This window comes from Danio aesculapii, chromosome 20 (genome assembly GCF_903798145.1).
Source record: "Danio aesculapii chromosome 20, fDanAes4.1, whole genome shotgun sequence".
Classification (NCBI taxonomy): Eukaryota; Metazoa; Chordata; class Actinopteri; order Cypriniformes; family Danionidae; genus Danio; species Danio aesculapii.
In genome coordinates this window covers 31,582,358-31,605,212 of record NC_079454.1, presented here as the reverse complement: position 1 = coordinate 31,605,212, position 22,855 = coordinate 31,582,358, and the positions used below count along the sequence as shown (strand labels likewise).

At 33.6% G+C, this 22,855-nt stretch overlaps 2 protein-coding genes across 2 annotated transcripts in view; both read right to left on the bottom strand.

Moving 5' to 3' along the window:
* Positions 1-291: 291 nt before the first annotated feature.
* On the bottom strand, positions 292-7,280 carry ccr6a (chemokine (C-C motif) receptor 6a). The gene is made up of 2 exons (XM_056481505.1): positions 7,169-7,280; positions 292-2,357 (listed from the first exon to the last, which is right to left on the bottom strand). The coding sequence occupies exon 2, from the start codon at positions 2,350-2,352 to the stop codon at positions 1,231-1,233; it is 1,122 nt and encodes a 373-aa protein (XP_056337480.1). The 5' UTR covers positions 2,353-2,357; positions 7,169-7,280; the 3' UTR covers positions 292-1,230.
* Positions 7,281-7,611: 331 nt separating this feature from the next.
* cep43 (centrosomal protein 43) overlaps positions 7,612-22,855 on the bottom strand; it is a 33,447-nt gene continuing 18,203 nt past the window's right edge. The window contains exons 14-21 of the mRNA XM_056481444.1: positions 17,763-17,831; positions 17,486-17,560; positions 13,719-13,808; positions 13,467-13,585; positions 11,751-11,825; positions 11,608-11,641; positions 11,435-11,522; positions 7,612-7,767 (exon numbers count right to left, since the gene is read on the bottom strand). Of these exons, the coding sequence (XP_056337419.1) occupies positions 7,693-7,767; positions 11,435-11,522; positions 11,608-11,641; positions 11,751-11,825; positions 13,467-13,585; positions 13,719-13,808; positions 17,486-17,560; positions 17,763-17,831 (625 nt within the window). The 3' untranslated portion in view covers positions 7,612-7,692. The remainder of the gene's footprint in view (positions 7,768-11,434; positions 11,523-11,607; positions 11,642-11,750; positions 11,826-13,466; positions 13,586-13,718; positions 13,809-17,485; positions 17,561-17,762; positions 17,832-22,855) is intronic.

Here is a 22,855-nt window from a genome sequence, read left to right as displayed (position 1 = left end):
CCCTGTATATTGTTGAAAAGACAATAAAGACAACTGGACTTGACTCATGCCGTTCCAAACTTTTTTGTTGTTGTTGAAGTCTTGTTAAAAACAATAGATATTCTGAGCAAATGTGGTTTTTGTTCATATATCAAACCAAAACAAAGTTAGATAATAATCCTTCTTTAAAAATAGAAAAACTTGCATTTTTTTGTCAAATTACCTGTATTTCAGCAATACACATAATTAACCATTTTTATCTTTGAGGACATTAGGAGCTGTACAGTGGGTCTTAAAAATGTTGAAATGAGCTATGGGACATTGATAAAACAAAGAGAAGTACAATACTTTGTGTTCTATAAGTAATGGAGAAGTTCACACTAAGGCAGCAGCTATTTTTATTCAACCATATAGTGGAACATGTCAGTTTTAAATGTATTGAAATACCCAAACAATGATCTAATTTAATAGGTCTCTTATAACAGTTTACGAGGGAAATAGATTTTGTAGAAGACAGTTATATTGTTATGTGTTCAAGTCAAAATTTTGTACTTGTACATTAAACATTTAATATCATCAATAACCCTACAAAACCCTCTTAGAATAAAGAATATTATTGCTTCGTAGTCATTTTTTTTCAGCACAGACATTAAAAGGTGGGTTACCCTTTTACCCCTCATTATTTCTAATTGTGTTGTATTTGTCTAATTTATTTAGATAGGGCATGTTTATATCTCAGGTACACTGGGTAATGTTAAAGATTCTATGTACAACAGGTGAACTGTACACAAACTAAAAGATTCTGCATTGGTACAACATACAGTGCACATCAATTGAAATATTCAGAAATATACAGAAGAGGTTAAAACATGATATACAACATAAGATCTCACTGATTTCATCTGTAAATAGTTCATGTGATATTCACTTTCTCTTGTTGGTCCGTAACTTGTGTGTTTCCTTCAAATTCATGCCTCCAATAAAAGAAGCCATCATATACTTACACTCATATTCATTCATTCTTTTACCTTCGGGTTTGTCCCTTATTTAATAGGGGTCGCCACAATGGAATGAACTGCCAACTACTCTGGGATATGTTTTACGCAGAGGATGCCCTTTCAGCCACAACCCAGTACTGGGGAATTACTCTCATATTATTTCAATCTAAACAATTGACCTAATTTGACGCAACATGAAGGTGAGTGAATGACGACTGAGTTAATGTTATTCAGTTACTTAATAGGCATCCAATCACATGGTAAACGAAGTGCCATTTTCGTTGTTGGAATAATCCATAGAGCGCCGTGTCGAAAGGTACATTTCTGTGGTAGCACGTGACGACCGCCTCGCCGACATATAGTTCTTCCCCAAACACCAAATGTCCCGTAGGATCTTCTGGAAGTGGTTTCTGAAATTGACCCCGATGAAGGCATACAGCAGAGGATTGAGGCAAGAGTGCAGGTATGCCAAACTTTCTGTGATGGTCATGGTCAACGTGACTACCTCCTCATGGCTGCATTCTTGCTGTTCAAATAAATTGATGGTATGGTACAACAGCACAAGGTTATAAGGCATATGGCAGACCACAAACACAAAGACCACGGTGAGCACCACACGCACCGCTTTGTGCCTCTGAAAGTTCTTGGCCCGAAGAAGGGTGACAATGACGCTGGAGTAACAGAATCCCATTATGAGCAAAGGCAAAAAGAAACCCACTGCCACCTGAGAGCTAGGTACGATGGTTTTCATCATACGCGCTGTTTCATAAGACTCAAACTTAAAAAAGCACACATACTGAGCGTCTTCCATGTTGGTATTATTGTTGAATAGGAAGGTGTAGTTGGTCAGGCCATTTTCGTAGCGCTCATAAAAGATGAAAGTGGGAAGGGACAGAAGCAAGGCCAGCAACCAGACAGCTGCACAAACCAAATGGCTGTAAAGAAGAGTGCTTGAACGAAGCCGGAACGAGCGACGGGCTTGCACAATGGCAAGGTATCGATCTCCACTGATGCAAGCCAGAAGCAATATCCCGCTGTACAGATTGACGCTATAAATGCCACGCAGAAGCTTGCAGGACATGTTCCCCATGGCCCAACCATGCTCCTCGCTGTAGATGATCAAAGGCAGAGCCACCACAAACAGGATGTCAGCGATGGCCACATTCAGCAGATACACGTCAGTCATGGATTTGGTTCGCTTGTAGAGGGCGTACGTCACAATTACAAGAGTGTTGCCGATGAAACCAGCCACACAAATGATTGGATGAATAAACAAGCGGAGGAACTTCTCAAGGTTCTGCCTGCTCTCCACTGAACATGGCTCCACAGCGTCTTCATAATAATCGCCGTAGTTTTCAGAGGAATCATTACTCATTTTCTCTGAAAGAAAGAACAGGAACATCCGTAAGATTATTACTTGAAATGCAGAGTTCAAGTCAAGATAAAGAGGACTAACTGATATTTAAAACAGAACAAGGTTTATTCAACACTTTCAGAAATAAAGGTACAATAGCTGTCACTAAGGTGGTACGTTTTATGTTCATACTTTACAAATGCGTTCCTTTAAATTCGGGGTCACCAACCCTGTTCCTGGAGATCTACCTTCCTGCAGAATTCAGCTCCATCCCTGATCAAACACACCTGAACCATTTAATTAATGAAGCAGCACTTGATAATTACAGACAGGTGTGTTTGGTCAGGGTTGCAGCTGAAATCTGCAGGAAGGTAGATCTCCAGGAACAGGGTTGGTGACCCCTGTTTTAAGTTATCTACATAGACCCTTCGGGTACAAATGTGTCATTTTTGAAAAGGTACATCACCAGTGGAATAACATATTAACGTAGTGGAGTAATGTTGCTTTGAATAATGTATACATATTCTACAGTAAACTTTATAGAATTTAAAAAAAACAATGACAAATAGTTTTGTTCTTAATTTTTACTGCTCCATTTGCTGTTAGAGTTTCACAAGTTAACCAAAACGTTCACCACACTCATTTAATAATTGTTTAGATTTGTTATGCAAATTTGCTGTGCTAACAAACAGAAACACTGCTTGGTTTAAGAGTTGTTTAATCAAACTATTTATTAAGTGGCTTTAACTACTAGGCATTTAGCTATTGAGGACGCTTCTTGCAATATGACCTCATTACCAGCCCTGCTTAACAGTCCTATTAAAATAGATACAAAAAATATAAAAGGTAATGTAATTATTTCCAATTCAATTAAAATACAGAAACAAATTAAGGCACACTTGAAAATTCCAGATATGTATTTGGACTCTCCAATTTGTAATAATCATGCATTCCCTCATGGACTAATTGATCATTTTTTCTCCAAATTGAGATAAGGGCATCTTAAAAATTCAAGATCTTTACAAAAAGGGGACATTTAGCTCCTTTGAACAGCTAAAACAAAATTACAACCTTACTTCCACAAACTTTTTTCGTTATCTGCAAGTTAGGGATTGTGTTAGAAAACATTAAAGAGTTTGAAACCAAGAGGCTGGATCCTACATTAGATACAATCGTTAACATACACCCTGGAATTACTGGTAATGTGTCTAAGTTTTACAAGTTACTGCTAGGGAAGGTGGACAGCAGAACAGATAAAATAAGACATGACTGGGAAGAGGGAATGGGTATTAACATTTGTGATGACAGATGGGATGAATACTTGAGAAATGTACATTCATGTTCTGTGAACGCAAGACATCATCTGATCCAATATAAAGTCATTCATAGGCTCCATTATTCTAAATCAAAACTTCAAAATATATTCCCAACAATCTCTTCAAGTTGTAATAAGTGCAATGTTTCAACGGGAACTTTGTTTCATTCTTTGTGGTCATGCAGTAAACTACAACCACTCTGGAAAAATATATTTAAATTTCTTTCTGAAGTGTATTCAACGAATCTGGAACCTGATCCTATCACTAAAAAAAATATTCAAAGATGATTCATTGGATTTACTCATTTTTTTACGTTAAGTGGTTGCAAACCATTTATTTGGGCTGAATTTAAACAAACAAATTAAGTTGAACAATATTAAATTTAATTTGTTTGTTTAAATTCAACACAAATAAATTGTTTGCAACAGTTTTGCATGCAACACTTTTTTGTAGTGTAGTATTGGGCTTTTAGGAGCAGAGGACAGTTCTTGCAGTAGAAACCAAACACAAGCAATTCTATTTTTTATGTGTATTGAAAAAAAACTCATTTTACAAATGTGAAAATCTGATGCTGTCCCCACCTTTGAAATGTGGGCTAGAGAACTTGGAAATATGTTACACTTAGAAGAACTGAGATTCCCACTAAATGACAAATTATCCATTTTTAACAAGATTTGGGAGCCATTCATATTATTTTTGCAGATAGACTAAACTGAGAGTTTTACAAGACTATTGTATGTTAATTTATTTATCTTATTTCATCATTTATTCTATAATTATTTTATAATTGTTTTTTAATGTCTCTCTTGGTTTCATTGTTCATGTACACTTTGTTTCAATTAAAAAATTTTGTCCCAGCCAGATCCATATATGATTGTAAATGCTATTCATGTATGCCTTGTATTTTATTTTTTATGAACCTTCCACAAATATCAATGTTAAATGGGTTGGGTTTTGAGTTCCGTTGTGTTGTAAGTTAAATTCACTGTAAGTACTCCAAGAGAATTTTGATATAGGTTAGATCTCCTTGTAAGGATTTAGGCAGTACTGTATGTAATGTATAAAGGTTTTTTCAATGAAAATGAAAATAAAGAATAAAAAAAAAAACAGTGTAATTATAAACGTAACTACAGATGTAATTATATTCATTAGATATAATTAAAAAAATATATTTTTAAGTACAATTAAAAACAAACATGTATGAACATAAGTGCATTGTATATGAAATGATTACTTTAAATCTAAATACATAGTAATTAAGGCCACTTAATAAAAAGTGGGGCCAGTTGTTCTTTTACATCTAAATCCAGATGTAAATCCAGAACAGTAGTACTTCTTCACATGCCAGCCAACGTGACCAAATTTTAAGAATCTATGAATGTGAATTAAAGGACATGATACATCTTAAATCCAGTAATTCAGTCCACACCAGGAAAAGGCATTCTAATCAAACATTGCTTTGTAGTTTGCTATATTACCTTAGCAGAAAGAGGAAATCTGCTGAAAATCAGGTCACGTACACTGCAGATTTAATGCATTCGACCTATTTACTGGCCATAGGTTTTGGATAAGACAAGACTCTGCAATTATAAAAATGTCTGAGCAGGGTTTCTGTGGGTGTTAAAAAGTCTCAGTTTACACTATCACCAATCATCGCAAAAAAATCTGGGTTCCACACAACTGCTTGACATAAATTAAGTTAACTTAATTGTTTTAACAAATTTAAGTTGATTGAACACAAAACAAAGTTGTCCCCCTCAAAAAACTCAAGAATTGTGTTGATTTAGTTCATTTTAAATAAGTAGTTTGAACAAGGAGCATTTTTTTGAGTGATCTACTCCCTTAAAAAACACTTCAATTTTAAGTTTTAAGTTAAGGTTGCAAATGCTCCAAAATGAATATATTTCTTTGTACAGGATACATTTAATTAATATGCAAAATGAAGAAATTAGGTCTTATTTTCTGAGAAACTGAACAAAATGTAAGAAGTGAGTTCAAAGCAAAAAGTCAGTAAGGTATATAAAAAAGCTTTTTTTTATTGTAAATAATTTTTTTCTGAGCTCATGATGGATGTTTGTTCTCTTTTAGATTCATTTAATAGTAAATGAGACTTTTTATGTCATGCAATTTTGCTTCAAGTAAATGTATCTTGATTTAGGAATCTTTAGATGTTTGCACTTGTAAACAATACCAAAGCTCTGAACATAATTTTAACAAAAACTATTTTACAATCTACACATTGCCATCGACAAACATTTGGGAAAAGAGTTTTTCCTATGAGCTGTTTATGTAAAATGATATAAAACTAAAGAACATTTTATTAAAAAATAAATAAATAAAATAAAAATAAAAATAATAATAATAATAATAATAATAATAATAATAATAATAATATATATATATATATATATATATATATATATATATATCACTCAAAAAAATGCTCCTTGTTCAAACTACTTATTTAAAATGAACTAAATCAACACAATTCTTGAGTTTTTTGAGGGGGACAACTTTGTTTTGTGTTCAATCAACTTAAATTTGTTAAAACAATTAAGTTAACTTAATTTATGTCAAGCAGTTGTGTGGAACCCAGATTTTTTTGCGATGATTGGTGATAGTGTAAACTGAGACTTTTTAACACCCACAGAAACCCTGCTCAGACATAATATATATATATATATATATATATATTTATATATATATATATATATATATATATATATATATATATATATATATATATATATATATATATATATATATATATATATATATAAATATATTTATATATATATATATAAATATATTATGTAAATTAACATTTCAGAGAACTTACTGACATATTATATTTACGTATTAGAATTTAATCCACCTATAAAAGTCTAACATTACACCACCCGCAAATGTGCGGAAACTCTGATCACTTATGAAACAAATAAGTGTTTGTATCCTTCCATAAACACTTTTAGTTCATGCACACAATGAAGAACTCACAAGAGGAACTGTAGTATGAAAATTTGGCAGGTTATTTTTTACATAGTTTTTATCTTTAGCATCTTCTAGCATACAGAATCGTGCACATTCACAAACTGATATGAAACAAAATGCCTACAAATGATATGTTTTGAGCAACAAAAATCATCCTCACGTTGCAAAAGCCTCACTAAATATAGAAACTTTCCAAATATTTAGGTATTAAAATACAATGATCATTCATTTTGATGGTCCTTTCAAGCATTCTTTTCACAGCAGGCAACTTTACAACTACATATTATATAGTAGTCATTATTAGACTTAGAATTTAGTAGAACTGACAATAACTAACATTCATTTTACGAATATAAGCAGTCCATCAACACCAGTTAATAGTCTAATGAGAGTTAGTAAACATCTAGTTGCAATTTTTCAGTCAACAAACTGTCAAAAAAAACCATCATAATACGCAGCAAATAAATACTGAGCTAAACGAAACAATTCATGCGACTGAAGCAGAAAAACAAAGAAAAGAAGTCACTTACCACTATCCACACGAACAAGTCTTCTGGAATGTAGCGTGAGGCTTCAGACTTCTCGTTCTTTCTGGTTTCTAATGAGGAAAGACAACCTCGGCAGAGCACTGCTGCGTAATGAGAATTAGTTTATCTGTTAGCAGGAAGGAGGCGGACCATCCTCCTTGTTGATGGTATGTGGCAGACCATCAAAGCTGCCTGACATATCAACTAATCTAGACTATGGTTGTATGTGAAAGGTTGATGTTAGGTGTCAGAGCGAACTACCAAGCAGACATTTACATTAAGTGGTTTATGCATGGCTCAAAAAGTCTTGCTGAATAATTTCCTTATTTCTACTCCCAATTTACTCACATTAAACGTTTTAATAGTTTTGTTTAGATTCTTCTTCATTTTTTACATCCTTCTGATTTTTTTAAATAGCAACACACAAAAAAACAGGAAGTCAGCAGTGAGACAATACTTAATTATTTATTATGTCAACTAAATCCATAAATACATAAGGTACAAAACGAGGAACTGCAGTTCAGATGTCAAGCAACGTCTTCCATGTAGTCGGCACCCAAACTAGTCTGCGAGACGCTCACATCTTGAGTGGTTTCATCAAGCTAGAAGAAACATACAGAGAGAAACCAAGAGCAATGAGAATCAGAGTAAGGGTCTAACCACAGGGTATGAGTGGTCTTTTATAGCAAACAACCAGTGATACCTATGGAGTCAATCCAGGGCCATATATACTTGCAAAATAAAAGATCGTTTTGCAAACAAACAATAAAGTATTGTGCAAAATAATAAATAAAATCCTAGTGCTATGAAAATGTTTTGCAATAAATAAATAAATAAATAAATAAATAAATAAATATATATATTTTTTATTGCAAATATTTAATTTGTTTTTGCACTGCTTGATTTTAATTTGCTAATTGTTTTTTTTTTTTTGCTAATTTCATTTTTATTTCTCCAAACTTAATTTTCCCTTTGCAGTTCTTTATTTTTGTAAACAAAATTAACTTTTACTTCTCAAATTTATTTTCACTTTGCGATTTTTGGAGTTTTGCATTTAATTATTTATTGTTGCACAATACTTTATTTTTTGTTTGCTAAACTTTCTTTTATTTTGCAAGTATATATGGTCCTAGTTTGACTCCATATGATACTCTTTAAAAAAAACAAAACAAAACAGAAGATTAACAAATGTCAATACTTGAAGATATGTTTCATCAAAAAATTGTAATTCATTCATATGCACTCATGTTCTAATGCCGCATACCCTCTTTCCTATCGCATACCACAAAAGGAGAAATAATACACTTCTGTTGTAACTTGTCCGTACAATGAGAGTAAATAGCAACCAGCATGTTGTGTTCATGAAACACCCAAAGCATGGCAGTTCACGACTCAGTCAGGAAAAACATCTTTTAGTTACATATACATATACAAAAATATTTTTCACCAAGAAAATATTTATGGAATTCTGTTTGTCAGAAGGCAGTAAGAAAGACAGCTGAAACATTACTGTGATAACTTGTGATAAACACTACAGATAAACTGGACTTAACTTGAGCATGATAACTAACACCCACATGGTTTTTGCAAAATATAAAATAAAAAAATAAAAATAAAAAAAAGACAAGAAAGAAATCAAGAAAAAAAACACGCATACTGGACAAAAGTCCCTGGCTGCCTTAAAATTTAAAGTCAAATCAAATTAACCTTACGAGTCATTTACACATAAATTAAATTTCTTGTATAACTTAAAGAAAAATTAGAAACATGATTAACTTTAATAAGATTTAATAAGTTATAATTGATATAAAACCTATGACTTATTTTTTTGTTGACTTATGTTGACTTATTGCTCATATATTTTGTATAGTGCAGTAATTGTACAAACTCATCTGAAATTACAAAGTCATTGGCAAAGCTTTGTTTACAAAAGAAATAACCATTCAGCAATCACAAATATGACTGTGAATTTCTGAATGAAAAGCCATACAAATGAATTAGGCCTCATTATATTGGCTTTGTATTCTCATTCAACAGATTTCCCGAAAATGATCAAATGAACCGCGCACAGAATTACTCATTTTATTCTTACATCTCAGTCCTTTCACAATAGCTCTATTAAGGTTATTGTTAGTCAGAATACGAATTATAGTGTTTATTGGCGCATCTTACAGCAAGAAGCTTCTGAAATCTCATCATTTTTACTCATTATTGATTTTAATTGTATTCATTGTTGGCAATGTAATAAGCAGCGATGTATAGTGCAACACACACTATATGGTACCTACATGCAGTTTCACTTTGTAACATCAAACAAAACTGCACTACACACACAATAATATTGCACATAAGGGAAAATCCATGAGTGTGTATTACGCGTTTTGAAAGAAAGCCAAGTCAAGAAATGTGTTAGTTGGGGTCTTTAGATCTAGGATTCTGCATGCTTTAAATCAAACACCGAGAACAAGCAGCACCGTTAAGAAAAAAATATGGTTTCAGTATAGGACAAAAAAAATATTGTCCCTACACTAAAAACTGATGTCACAGGCCTTATCAAAGAGAAGTACATGAATTGTATTTTGTGTGCCATGTTTCTATTGCTCATGATTTCTCAAAACTTGTGTACTTTTTCTGTGATCTAAGGCTCTAAGTCGTGTATGGAGACTAGTAGTTCAGGTCAGGTCTGCATGAATCGTAATTTGCTGAGACTTTTGTAACAGAATGATGATGTACTTACAACTGAAATGAAATATTAAGTAGGAGGCACGGCTTTCTTTTTACACATCATTGTCTCATGGCAAACTAACAGTAAGAATATTGTGGCTAAAGTTGTCAATCTCGCGTCAACAGAGAACGGCACACTTTTGTTTCAGTGCGTATTGATGGATTTGCTCTTCAGTGTTTGGACTTTCAGCAGTGAAATTTAAACTACACTGAACTGAACTAAATTCAACTCTGAAAACTGGACTGACGCGGTTTCAATTTACTAGAACTTCTATGTTAAGCTGCTTTGACACAATCTACATTGTAATAGCTCTATAGAAATAAAGATGAATGAAGAAAAATAGATTAGTTTGCATGGGATAGTTGTTCACCTAAAGAATAGCAATGTGAGCTAGCAAAATAAATATAATTCAGCTTTGCTTTGTTTGTTTTGCGTACCCTTAGATTTGTTGCGGCATATACGGCAGGTGTCATGATAGTTTGGGACCATTCTGTGATATCTGAAATTTTTGTCCGTAATTTTCACACATTAAAAAACTATTTCAACCTCACGTTGTATCAATTGTATTGACACACTCCCTCAGAAACATTCGTGTGTTATAAACAAAGCCAGAGACATCCTGAAGTAATTTTTGAATCGGTCTGGAAAATCCCACAGCTCTTTGATAAGGAGGTGGAACTCTTCTTGCTCTCCGCAATCTATGGATGGCCCAATATTTCTTTTTTCTTTTGTTAAGCAGGGAGAAGACAACAAAATCATCTTCACTACTCGAAGTCTTCATTTTGCATTGTTTCTTGAATTATTTAGCAACAGATTACCTAATAGGCATCAGACTTAATGTGCATGAAGAATGTTTCGGATTTGAATATGAAAAAAACACAGATGAAAATTTCAGACTTCAGTGTGAAAAGACCACTACGTTTATACACATAGCCATAAAAACGGTTTTAAAATTTGAGTTTTATTAAAAACTGTTAAGATGCAATCCTTAGGAGACTAGAACACTTTGTAAAAACACCCAATGAACTCTTTACATCATAAGAAGAATTCCATCTATTCTTATAATAAATCTGTCCCTCTGTTTTCCAAAGTTTAACAAAATAACTTGGATTAGGTTTGTATCCAGTATTTTTTAATAATCCACTTTGTGTTCAGAAAAGCATAGAAGGGTTTAGAGCATTAAAACAACACCTAAGTGAGTAAATAATGAGTGAATATTCAATTGCATGTGTGAACCATCTCTTCAAGTGGCTTCCTCTTGCTGCCTCAGTGGGCCTCTTTAGGCAACCATCTTTGCCATTAACAAAACATCCCCTTCTCACTTCTTGACTTTTAAACAATACATTCCTATCCATGAGGCCACTCTGTTGACTTACTCTCATAAAGAATTGTGAAAACTGATGCCATAAATAACCAACATGAGAAATAACCACATCAGTATTATAAGGTCAATTATTTTTTTACAAGCTTATTCATCGAACAGTTCACCTTATTCATTGGCAACGCAAATAATGTGACTCTCTTGGGGATGGAGAGATTAATACCTTATCACTGATGTCAGGCCCCTCTATCGAAACTTCCTCAATCTCCTCGTCAATGCTCACTTCACTTTTCGAGTTTTCTGAACGATGGCTGAAGAGAAACGAGAGATGAGAACCCTTCACCGAGACAGATTAACCTAAATAACAGCGAAACACCTGACGGACAATGTATTTACCTGTTGAAGTCGTCATCATAGTCAAGATCGTCATCTGCAAAGCATTTGTTTGAAAATGAGAAATGAGAAAAGTGAAATTTTGAAGGGTTGAGGGTTCAAGTCATTGAAAACAAAAATCCCAACGATTTTCAGGAAGTTCTCACCTAGCAACGGAGATACAGATTTCTCATTTGGTGTAGGGAAATCTTTGCCACCCTTATCAGTAGAAAGAGACATTCCTAAGAGATTAATCAAAAAGAAAAAATACAACATTATTGCCAGATCAGTATAGTGATCATCACTGGGCATATTATGAGTTAATTTGGTGAAAGATTAAACTTTGATGATGGATTTAGATTTTTTTTAAACCTCAGGTGGGTTAAACTCTGTGTAATGATTACACATGAATTGGGTACTTGAATATGTCAGCTCTGCCCACAAATACTTTAGCAATAGCGCACAAACCATTATCTGTGGAATCGCAGTAACGGAAATAGTTCAGACTGACCTAATTTCAATGCAAATACTATCAATCCCTTTAACCATCGTTGCTGCTCATGTTTTGTTGTAATAAAGGGATAGTTTACCCAACATTAAAAAATTACTCATTTAGACTTTTTATGTCTTCACCTTTTATGGTGAACACAAAACAAGATATTTTGAAGACTGTTGGAAACCAGTAACAATTATCACGATGGAAAACAGAGTAAAGAACTTCAATAGGTTTGTGACAAGAGAAGCGTGAGTAAATGAACTATCCCTTTAAAGGGCACCTATGATGAAAATCATCTTTTGTGAGCTGTTTGGACAGAACTGTGCGTAGGTAGTGTCTCCACAGTCATATTGGGGTAATATAAAGATATTAATATTTTTTTATATTTCCTGACGTTAAAATAGGACCCAAATCCCTCCCATTTTGAGGCCCAGCGCAACATGATGTAGCAGTGTGGTTTCCCCGCCCACAGACTTGATTGACAGCTGCGTATTAACATGTCTCTGTTGTAACGCATATAATCATATTAACAAGACAGGACGTGCGCAAAGCAGCTGGGATTAAAAGATCTGTTCAGCTCATTATGATCATCAATCATCATCAAATTTGATCAAGAATGAGTTTTACGAGTATAAAACCTTTTTAAAACAGTGTATGTTTGTAATGAATGACAGCAATTTGACCTTGTTAATCACTACAGCCGCATGTCAGTACAATTATAAAGAAAAACGCTTAAATCCCGGTTTGTGGACGTTAAATCAGGTTTTTTTTGTACTTTAACATAACAGATATCCACACAGCAGTGGATATAAACATGTATCCTGTCACATTTGCAGTGCAAATGTCAAACGCAACAGTGCAAAGTTAAACGCACATGCTGTGTGTGTGTGATTCATCGCAGAAAGGCTTGAATAACTCCAAAACAAATAATCATTGGTAAAGTTCATACTGTAGTATTTCACACAAACATTATGTGAGATCAGCTTCCTTCATGTCCGTCACTGTGCTGTTTATCTGATGCAGCCGAGGTGGAGATTGAGACACACTTTGACAGGCATGTGGGAACGGTGGGCGGAGAGAACTCCCAACTTCCCAACATTCTCAAAGGTATAATAAATAATCTGATGGGTGTTTTGAGCTGAAAATTTACAGACACATTCTGGAGACACAAAAGACTCATCTTAAATCTTTAAAAAGGGGTAAAATAGGTGCCCTTTATTACACAAATTTTTATTTTATTTTTCATCAAAAGCTAGTTTCTGATGCATAGTGGATCTTTTGGGGTATCTCTGCAATGCGCTTTTTTCATATTTAGTGAAAGTTCAATTAAATGTATGTATTCCTAGTAAACTGATAAATAGTCACGATTTCACAAGTGGTTTTCTACCATTCTTGTCAGATGAATGATCTTTCTGGCTGCTCTCGGCTGAGATTGATCCTCCTGCGCTCTTTAGCTGTGTGCCTGCGGTAAATGCTTTACCCAAACTGCCGCCCAGGCCTTCTCTCCTGGAAAACAGAAGAGATGAGACTTTCAGCATGGCTGGATGCACTTTGTAATGTGATCCGACAGCACATACAATGATTAGTGGAGGAAGAGGGAAGTCGTGGCAGGAGACAGACAGGAAATGGCCCAGCTCACCTGTGTTCAGAGTTAGGAGTGGGCCTGCTTTCACAGTCAGAGAGCATGTCCTCTCCATCTCCCTCTTTATCACTGCCTATAGCAGACAGGCTGAGGCCAGACAGAGCAAGAGTATGTTTAGCCACACATACGCATAACAGCCAGAAAAACAAGGTCAGGGTCATAAAGAGAGCGAGAGAGAGATACACAGACAACATGCAGAGCAAATGCAGAGAAGAAAAAAGGAGGATAAAAGTAAAGTATAAAAAAAACCAAAATGATGACTGTAGTTACTGCACTACCCTTTCTGGTGTCAGTTGCTGGGTTTTTATTTTGACAGCATTGAATAATGATGTTATAGCTATGTTTACACAGGCAATGTAAGAGACTCACAACTAATATATATATATATATATATATATATATATATATATATATATATATATATATATATATATATATATATATATATATATATATATATATATATATATATATATATATATATATATATATATATATATATATATATATATACACACACACACACACACACACACACAGTTAAGGTCTGAATTATTAGCCCCTCTGAATTACTAGCCCTCTGTTTAATTTTTTCCCCAATTTCTGTTTAACAGGGTGAAGATTTTTTTCAACACATTTCTAAACATAATAGTTTTAATAACTCATTTCTAATAACTGATTTATTTTATCTTTGTCATGATGACAGTAAATAATATTTGACTAGATTTTTTTCAAGACACTTCTATACAGCTTAAAGTGACATTCAAAGGCTTAACTGGGTTAATTAGGTTAACTAGGCAGGTTAGGGTAATTAGGCAAGTTATTGTACAATGATGGTTTGTTCTGTCGACTATTGAAAAACATTTGCTTAAAGGGGCTAATAATTTTGTCTTTAAAATGGCTTTTAAAAATTTAAAAACTGCTTTTATTCTAGCCGAAATAAAACAAAGACTTTTTCCAGAAGAACAAATATTATCAGACATACTGTGAAAATTTCCTTGCTCTATTAAACATCATTTGTGAAATATATAAAAAAATAAAAAAAATCAAAGGGGGGCTAATAATTCTGACTGTATTTAAAACAAGCAGAAACAACACAATTCTTGAATTTTTTGGCAACAACTTGTTTTATGTTCAAGCCACCTAAATTTGTTAGGTTAACTTAATCGATTTGTGTTGGGACAATATGAATGAATTTTGTGGAATCTAGGCATGGGACAATAACCGTTTTCAAGGTATATCGCGGTTTATGTAAGTATTTATACGTTTTTATTTTACATTTTAAGTTTTTTTAGGACAACAGTATCTCCAACAGAAAAGATATCCAAAGATGCCATTTTAACTTATAATGGAATCTGTTTTTAAAACTAATGAACACAGCAGATTTTTACCCAGACATTTAAAAATAACTTATTTTTTAGCAGTAATCACAATACCGTAAAAACGTGGAACAGTGATATTTTTATCCAAGGTTAACATAACGTCAGAATCTTATACCGGCCTATGCCTAGTGGAACCCTGCATTTTTTACAGTGTACACACTTCACTTTGTCCCAACACAAATCGACAGTGATGGAAAAAGTACTGAAAAATTATACTCAAGTAAAAGTATCATTACTTGCCCAAAAAATGTAGTGGAATTAGGGTTAAAGTATCTGTTGTAAATATTACTCAAAGTATAAGTTAAAAGTAGCCCTTTTAAATGCACTCCTGAGTAGTGAGTAGTGAGTATTACGCTGGGAAAGGTAGATGCGTTTACATGTAATTTGTGCCAGTGTGTGTAAACGTAACATTCTGTAGTGCATTTAGTTAGTTCAGTCATCATACAGTAATCATCCTTCTCATCGGTGATGTTGAATCGAAGCAGTCTCTGGGTCATTATGTTTAAAGTATCTTCTTGGACACTTTTAATGCTTCCAAACAGTTTGCTGCATGTCTTAAGCTAGTGAAATATGATGCGATTTACTTTCTATGTGCGATTTGATTGGACAGGAATCACAGGACTGATTCTAATAGACCAATTACCATGTTTGTAAACATTCAGGATGCGCGCGCAGGGAGGTGGCAGAAAGAAACCGGGAGCGCTAGCATTTATAGCGAGGGAATGACATCCGATGCCGTACAGAGTTTGTTGTTGTCCTAGAAATAAGATATATTGATTACACATTATATATATTATTTACATAATGCTTTCAGCATATTATAACAGCTCGTCACCCAGTGATAAGCACAGTGATTCGGCAAACTTAACGTTAAAGTGAGCAGCGTTCGTCTGACAGGTCCATTTGCGATAGCACGCTCCCAATGAATATTGGATAAGACGAAATGACCAATGATCCAGCCCAAAATATACAGTCTCATTAAAGCTCCAACTGATTTTACAAGAGAGAAGTTAAAGGTCTACAAGTCTTTGGATGCCAACAATGTTGTTCTGTGTGGTCATGTGCAAGAAATAATGTTCCATGATTACCAGATTCAACACTATGTAGTGTTAAAAACCAAGATTCTGCCAAGCCAAAGACAAGGAAAGAAGACGGAGTTAACGTTATACAAGGCCTAGGTAATTAATCACCAACAAGCCAAACGACTGCATTCTGACAGCGAACTGCACCTATATGGCAGGGTATGTAAACTTACACATAAAGGTAAAGTTGTTTTATATTTGCACATACAGACTTTCTCCTTAATAATATAATTTCATAAAAATATTATTTGGAAACTCTAAATAGCGAAATCATATTAGCAGCCAATGACTATCAAAGTACAACATTGTTCACAGTCAATTAAACAGTGTTAATGCTGTTTTCAAGTCACACTTGCAGGTTATCTCAGACCGAATATTCAAAGTGCGGTGGTAAACAATATAGGGAGTGTGTCACAAGTTGACACTGAATGAATGTGTGAATATAAAACCAAGTTTACCTTAATAACTTACACTTTCACGTTTCATTCTGAGCATTCAGTGTCCGCAGTTTAATGAACCATATGTAACCGTTTTTGCTAAAATCATTTCTGAAATCAAAAACGTAATGTGATGTGTATGATTCAGCATAGCGTGAGCTTACCTGATATAACATGAGAACTACATTTCTAATTAGGTCATCACTTCATTCAGCTACCTGTTACCTAAATACGTCTGCAGTTAGCACTAAAGCAGTGTGGTGTATGGTAAAAGTAAAGTTTTCTATTTTGGCATCCTACCGCACAACACGACATCTTTACTATTGCAGCCTGTGTTTTTTTGCAACCGGGGACCCGTGTGATGTCATGTGGGACGTAGGTTGGTAATTGGTCTATTCCCATAGATTAGAAAAAATAAAGTAGTGACAGCAGGTTGAAGAAAAGTAGTAGAGTAAAATTGCCGATACTGCACTAAAAAATTTACTCAAGGGAAAAGTACACAGTCATTTGAGAATTTGTGATTTGTTACTTTACACCACTGCAAATCGCTAAAGTAAAATTTATCGTTTTTACAAATTTAAGTGGATTGAACATAAAAGAATTAAGTTGTCCCAAAAATTTTTTTATTGTGCTGTTTCAACTCATTTTAAATAAGTAGTTTGAACAAGCAGCATTTCATTTCTTTGAGTGTATATAACTAAACTGCATTGAATGCAACTCTACACTTTAAAACTTAAACCGAGCACTGTATTCTGGATCTGTATGATCTGTATGAACATGAACAGTCCCAGTAGGTGGGAAACAACCTGATTTTGCACCCATGGTTTATATGGATGCAATGTGATCACTCCATGCACACTCACTCATTGAGGCTAGTGCCCCTCCGCATTTGGGATAAAAATCGCCCTGACAGGCTTCCTTCCCTCTGCGAGTGCTGACTTCTCACGAGGGGGGGGAAACACAGACGGAGCACAGACACGGTTACACCAAGAGGGAGAAAGAGAAACAGAAAGGCAGGAGCAAAAAGCCAAAGAAGGACAAGGCGCAACATACAACAAAGCTCCAGGATCTACCCTTTATGCGTCAGTCAAAAATCACAGTAAAAATGAGGAGTACATTCTGAAAACAGGAAGTACTTACTCTTTCTGACTAAAGCTTTTTTCCGAATGCCTCTGGCCTGAATAAGGCTTTTCTGCTGAAGATAAACCACTGTCCCAACATGCAGCAGTGAAAAGGAGAAGACAGAGGTCAGAACAACAAAGGCACTTCTCTGTCTCTTATCTAAAAACTCATTTGAGAGCCATGTGTACATTTTTAACTTAATTGTTGGGGCCTGTCCTATTTAAAAGAGTAAAAAATTAACCACGGTTACGTGCTTCAAAAACATGAAGAACCCAGATGTGTGTTTCTGAAATGACAAATCGAAGGTGTCAGTGGATTTTTGATCATTTCGCCTGTCGTATCTAAAGAGTTAAAAAATGAACTACGGTTATGTGCTTCAAAAACATGAAGAACCCAGATGTGTGTTTCTGAAATTACAAATCAAAGGCCTCAGTGGCTTTTTGATCAATTCACTTTCATTTGCTCTTTCAGTCTCGGTAAAACATGTGGGCATTGAAACTGTCTTCGTTCTGAGGCCTGAATGGAAATCTGTTCCCACAGCAAGAGTCAAGCTAGAGAAGTTTTGCACAAAAACAAGATAACAGATTAAGCCAGGATTTTAAGCTATCCTCAGTTGAACTGAGTTGCATGAACTGCAGGCTAACTTAAGCTAAATTAAGTTACTATGGATATGTAATCTTTGCGGCTAAGATTCTAACCAGGCTAAGATTGATTCTAGCAATTTATCTACTAGTTTGACTGTCAATGTTACTAAAAATGTTTGTGTTTTACAGTCACTCCATGTTCATGACCATTTACATATATTTCTAGACATTAGAATTGCTAGAATTCCTTTTTCTTTGCAGGTAAGATTAATCCTAGTAATTTGTCTATCAGTTTCGTTGTCAATGCTACTAAAATGTTTGTGTTTTACAGTCACTCAATGTTCTTGGCCGTTTACATATATTTTTAGTCATAATTGCTAGAAATATATTAAGAAGGCTTTCTATGAAGATTTATTCTTTGCAGCTAAGATTAATCCTAGTAATTTATCTATTAGTTTTGCTGTCAATGCTACTAAAAACTGTATGTGTTTTACAGTCACTCCATGTTTTTGACCGTTTACATATACAGGGTATATACAGGAATTAAAGAGTGAAATGCAAAACCTTTTTAAGATTCTTTCCATACATTTAATACCTCATCGGCACTTTAGGTTTTAAACTGTAACATTGGATACATTTTAACATGCAGGATATTTACTAAATACTGATTGTAAGAAACTAATCCTAACATAAAACAAAGCAGCTTGACGTCAAATCTAGTAGGATCTTATGGATTTCATAAACTACACAGCACTCTAGTATTCTGATAAAATTCAGGCAAACTATAGCACACAACTATACATTGAAGAATCAAAAATGATACAAATTTAATACCTTGTAATAAAAAGCATTTGAGACTTTTTAATATTTTTTAAGGGCCTTAAATTCCTCTAAATTGATTTATCAACTTTTAATACATTTTAAGACTCCGCGGACACCCTGATATATTTCTAGCAATTAGAATTGCTAGAAATATACTATGGAGACTTTCTATGGAGATTTATTTCTTGCAACTAAGATTCTTACCAGGCTAAGATTAATTCTAGTAATTTATCTTTTAGTTTTGCTGTCAATGCTACTAGAAAATTTATGTGTTTTACAGCCACTCCATGTTCTTGACCGTTTACATATATTTCTAGCCATTAGAATCATTTTTTACAGTTATTGATTATAATTGCTAGAAATATACTATGGAGACTTTCAATGTAGATTTATTCTTTGCAGCTAAGATTAATCTTAGTAATTTATCTATTAGTTTTGCTGTCAATGCTACGAAAAAATATATGTGCTTTAAAGTCACTCCATGTTTTTGACTGTTTACATATAAAGGGTATACACAGGAATTAGAGAGTGAAATGCAAAACCTTTTTTAAGACTCTTTCCATACATTTTAAGACTTCATTGGCACTTTAGGGTTCAAACTGTGACATTGGATACATTTCAACTAAGATTCTTAAGAGGCTAAGATTAATTCTAGTTATTTATCTATTAGTTTTGCTGTCAATGCTACTAAAATATTGATATGTTTTAGTCACTCCAAGTTCTAGGTCGTTTAGATATATTTATACTCATTAGAATTTAAATTTGTACATGAGCAACTGTATTAGCAATAATTGTTTATATTTATATGTTCATATTAGGTCATTTCATATTTCTGTAAAGCAAAGGGATTGACTAGCGATAAACTAAATGAACTATTAGAAAAATATGTATAACATTATAGATTAAATAAAATAATTAGAAAGAAAAAAACCTAAATGAAGGGAATTAAAGAGTAGATGGATGATGATTAAATACTAGATAATATAAGAAGATAAAATATAAATGTTAAAATAAAATTGGGTAAGTGTTTACAATAAATCTTCATGTAAATTTGCTGAGTAACACCAATGTCCACTACTAGTTACATTTAAAGCCAAGTAAACAGCTGTTAATTTGTTAATACCTCCTCATAGGTTTCCGTTAAGTCTATGGATGAAAGGAATGGGAGTTTCCAGTTCAGTGGGAGTTACTAGAACAGTGGACGAGTTACCCGATTGGCTCACGTAGGGTTTTATGTATAATTTCGCAAACATGCATTTACCCTGGCTTTCTACACCAGGCTTGACCATAGCTGCATGTTCTCATATTGAATCAGCAAACGTGCAATGAACTAAAAAAAGGATGCACTGATTAAACTAGGTCAAGCTGTGCTTTTTCTGCTATCATAGCTTTTATTATTTCAATTTTTGTGCAGTAGCCCTCAAGACTGTGACAAACACAATCACAATGACAGTAAATCCCTCTACCGGTGATTGCCAGTTTTCATTTCTACTTGCCTGCAGTATTTAACTGCTTGGTAACACTTTACAATAATGTTGTATTATTAGTTAAATGTTAATGCATTTACTAACATGTACACAAAAACGAACAAAACATTTATTACAGTATTTATGTTAAAGACAATAAAGTTGCTCATTGTTAGTTAATAGTTAGTTAACTCACGGTGCATTAAGTTATGTTAGCATACATGAATTTGGATGTTAATAATCCATTAGTAAACGTTGAACTATGATTAATAAATGCTAATAAACACGTATTGTTCATAATTAGTTAATGTTAGTAAATACATTAACTAATAAAACCTTATTGTAAAGTGACCAACTGTTTTATACTGGACACATGTCCATTTTCAACATACAGATCTAAGAGTGCAATTCAAAAATAAAACAATTGACTTAAACCACATCTCAAACTGATAAATATATGTAAGGCTTTCGAAATATAAAGTTGTACAGAACTACACAATAAATGTATCAATTATTTTTAAACGCAATATTTTATGTAGCATGTAAAAAATTGTGTTTATCATTTGTTTAGATTTTCTTCTGATCCACCAATAGTTTTAGTAATATGAAACATGTTTGATATTCAGGATTAATCAGGGCTTAATCAGGAAAATTATAACTGTTAAAACAAGCTGAGTGTGTTGAACAGCAGAGATGAAAAAACTGCTTGTGGATTTATTTAACAGAGGCAGTTAAATATAGTTTATATGAATTTAACATGTATTTTTTTAATTTATTAAATAGGTTTTAAGCTGCAGCGCTATGCTTATTTTTAGCCTTGAATGAACTTGTTTAAATGTATCTAGTGATCACTTATATTTAGATTTAGTCAAGACCCTTTCTAACATTTCGTCATGCACTACACCCCTACTATATGTTCAGTGCACAAGTACTACTGAATGAACAAACACGCTATGCGATTTATGGCAGAGCGGCAAAGCAACTGAAACTGATGTGGATTGCAACTATGACTATGATTGTAATCCATCCGTTTTAGCACAATGCTGCAAAGCATATTTGGTTTTGGTGCGCTTTAACATCCCAAAATGATCAAATGTTAAGTCAGTAGATGAAGAATTAGTGGTGCTTTTCAGTTGTTAAACACATTTGATCACAATATCTAATGTGTTTTTGACTAACTCTGGAAGTGGAAAAGCCTAAAATGATTTAGACCCATCAATATTTAGCATCATTCACTTGTGTTGGGACTGACAAAATTGCAATAAATTGTCTAAAGGAGGACAATTAGTTTCTGCCACTCATGTCACCTAATTGCTCATTTCCACTGAATGTATAATTCAGTACAGTTTGGTAACTGATATCAAGCTTGCATTTCCACTGACAATAGCACACTTTGAATATTTCAAAAATTTAAAGCTGAAAATTCAATTCGTTTCAGCATCAATAACGCAATGTGTGCATCTGCAATCGTCACATCGCATAGATATGCAAAGTTGAGTTGACTTTGCAGTGTCATTTTTACATAAACAAAACCATAAAGCATGCACTGTTTATTTCACTTTTATTTGTGCTATGTTGCATTTATCTAAGCTTGTAGTTTATTTACTACATGGTATGCATGATTCACTCCCCTTCAGAGTCATCCCAGTCAATCAAAATACATTCGGTAACACTTTAGAGAACCAACTCTCACATTAACTAGTTAGCTTATATTAGCTATTAACTTGTTCTTGTGATCTGATTCCACATCCCTAATCCTACCCCAATAAATAAACGACCTTAATAACTATTAATAAGGAACAAATAAGAAGTTTATTGAAGCAAAAGTCAAAATGGTTAGATAAAAGTGAGAACTGAACCTTAAAATAAAGTGTGACCAAAAATTCTTTCCAGTTAAAACTAATTTATATCACAATATACAGTTGAAGTCAGAATTATTAGTATTAGTATTTTTTTCCCAAATGATGTTTAATGCAGCAAGGAAATTTTCACAGTATGTCTGATAATATTTTTTCTTCTGGACAAAGTCTTATTTTATGTATTTCGGCTAGAATAAAAGCAGTTTTTAAATTTTTAAAAGCCATTTTAAGGACAAAATTATTAGCCCCTTTAAGCAAATGTTTTTCCAATAGTCGACAGAACAAACCATCATTGTACAATAACTTGCCTAATTACCCTAACCTGCCTAGTTAACCTAATTAACCTAGTTAATTCTTTAAATGTCACTTTAAGCTGTATA

What these genes read in the sequence shown, in the direction of transcription:
- ccr6a (XM_056481505.1), bottom strand. Translation starts at nt 2,352, where the DNA reads ATGAGTAATGATTCCTCTGAAAACTACGGCGATTATTATGAAGACGCT.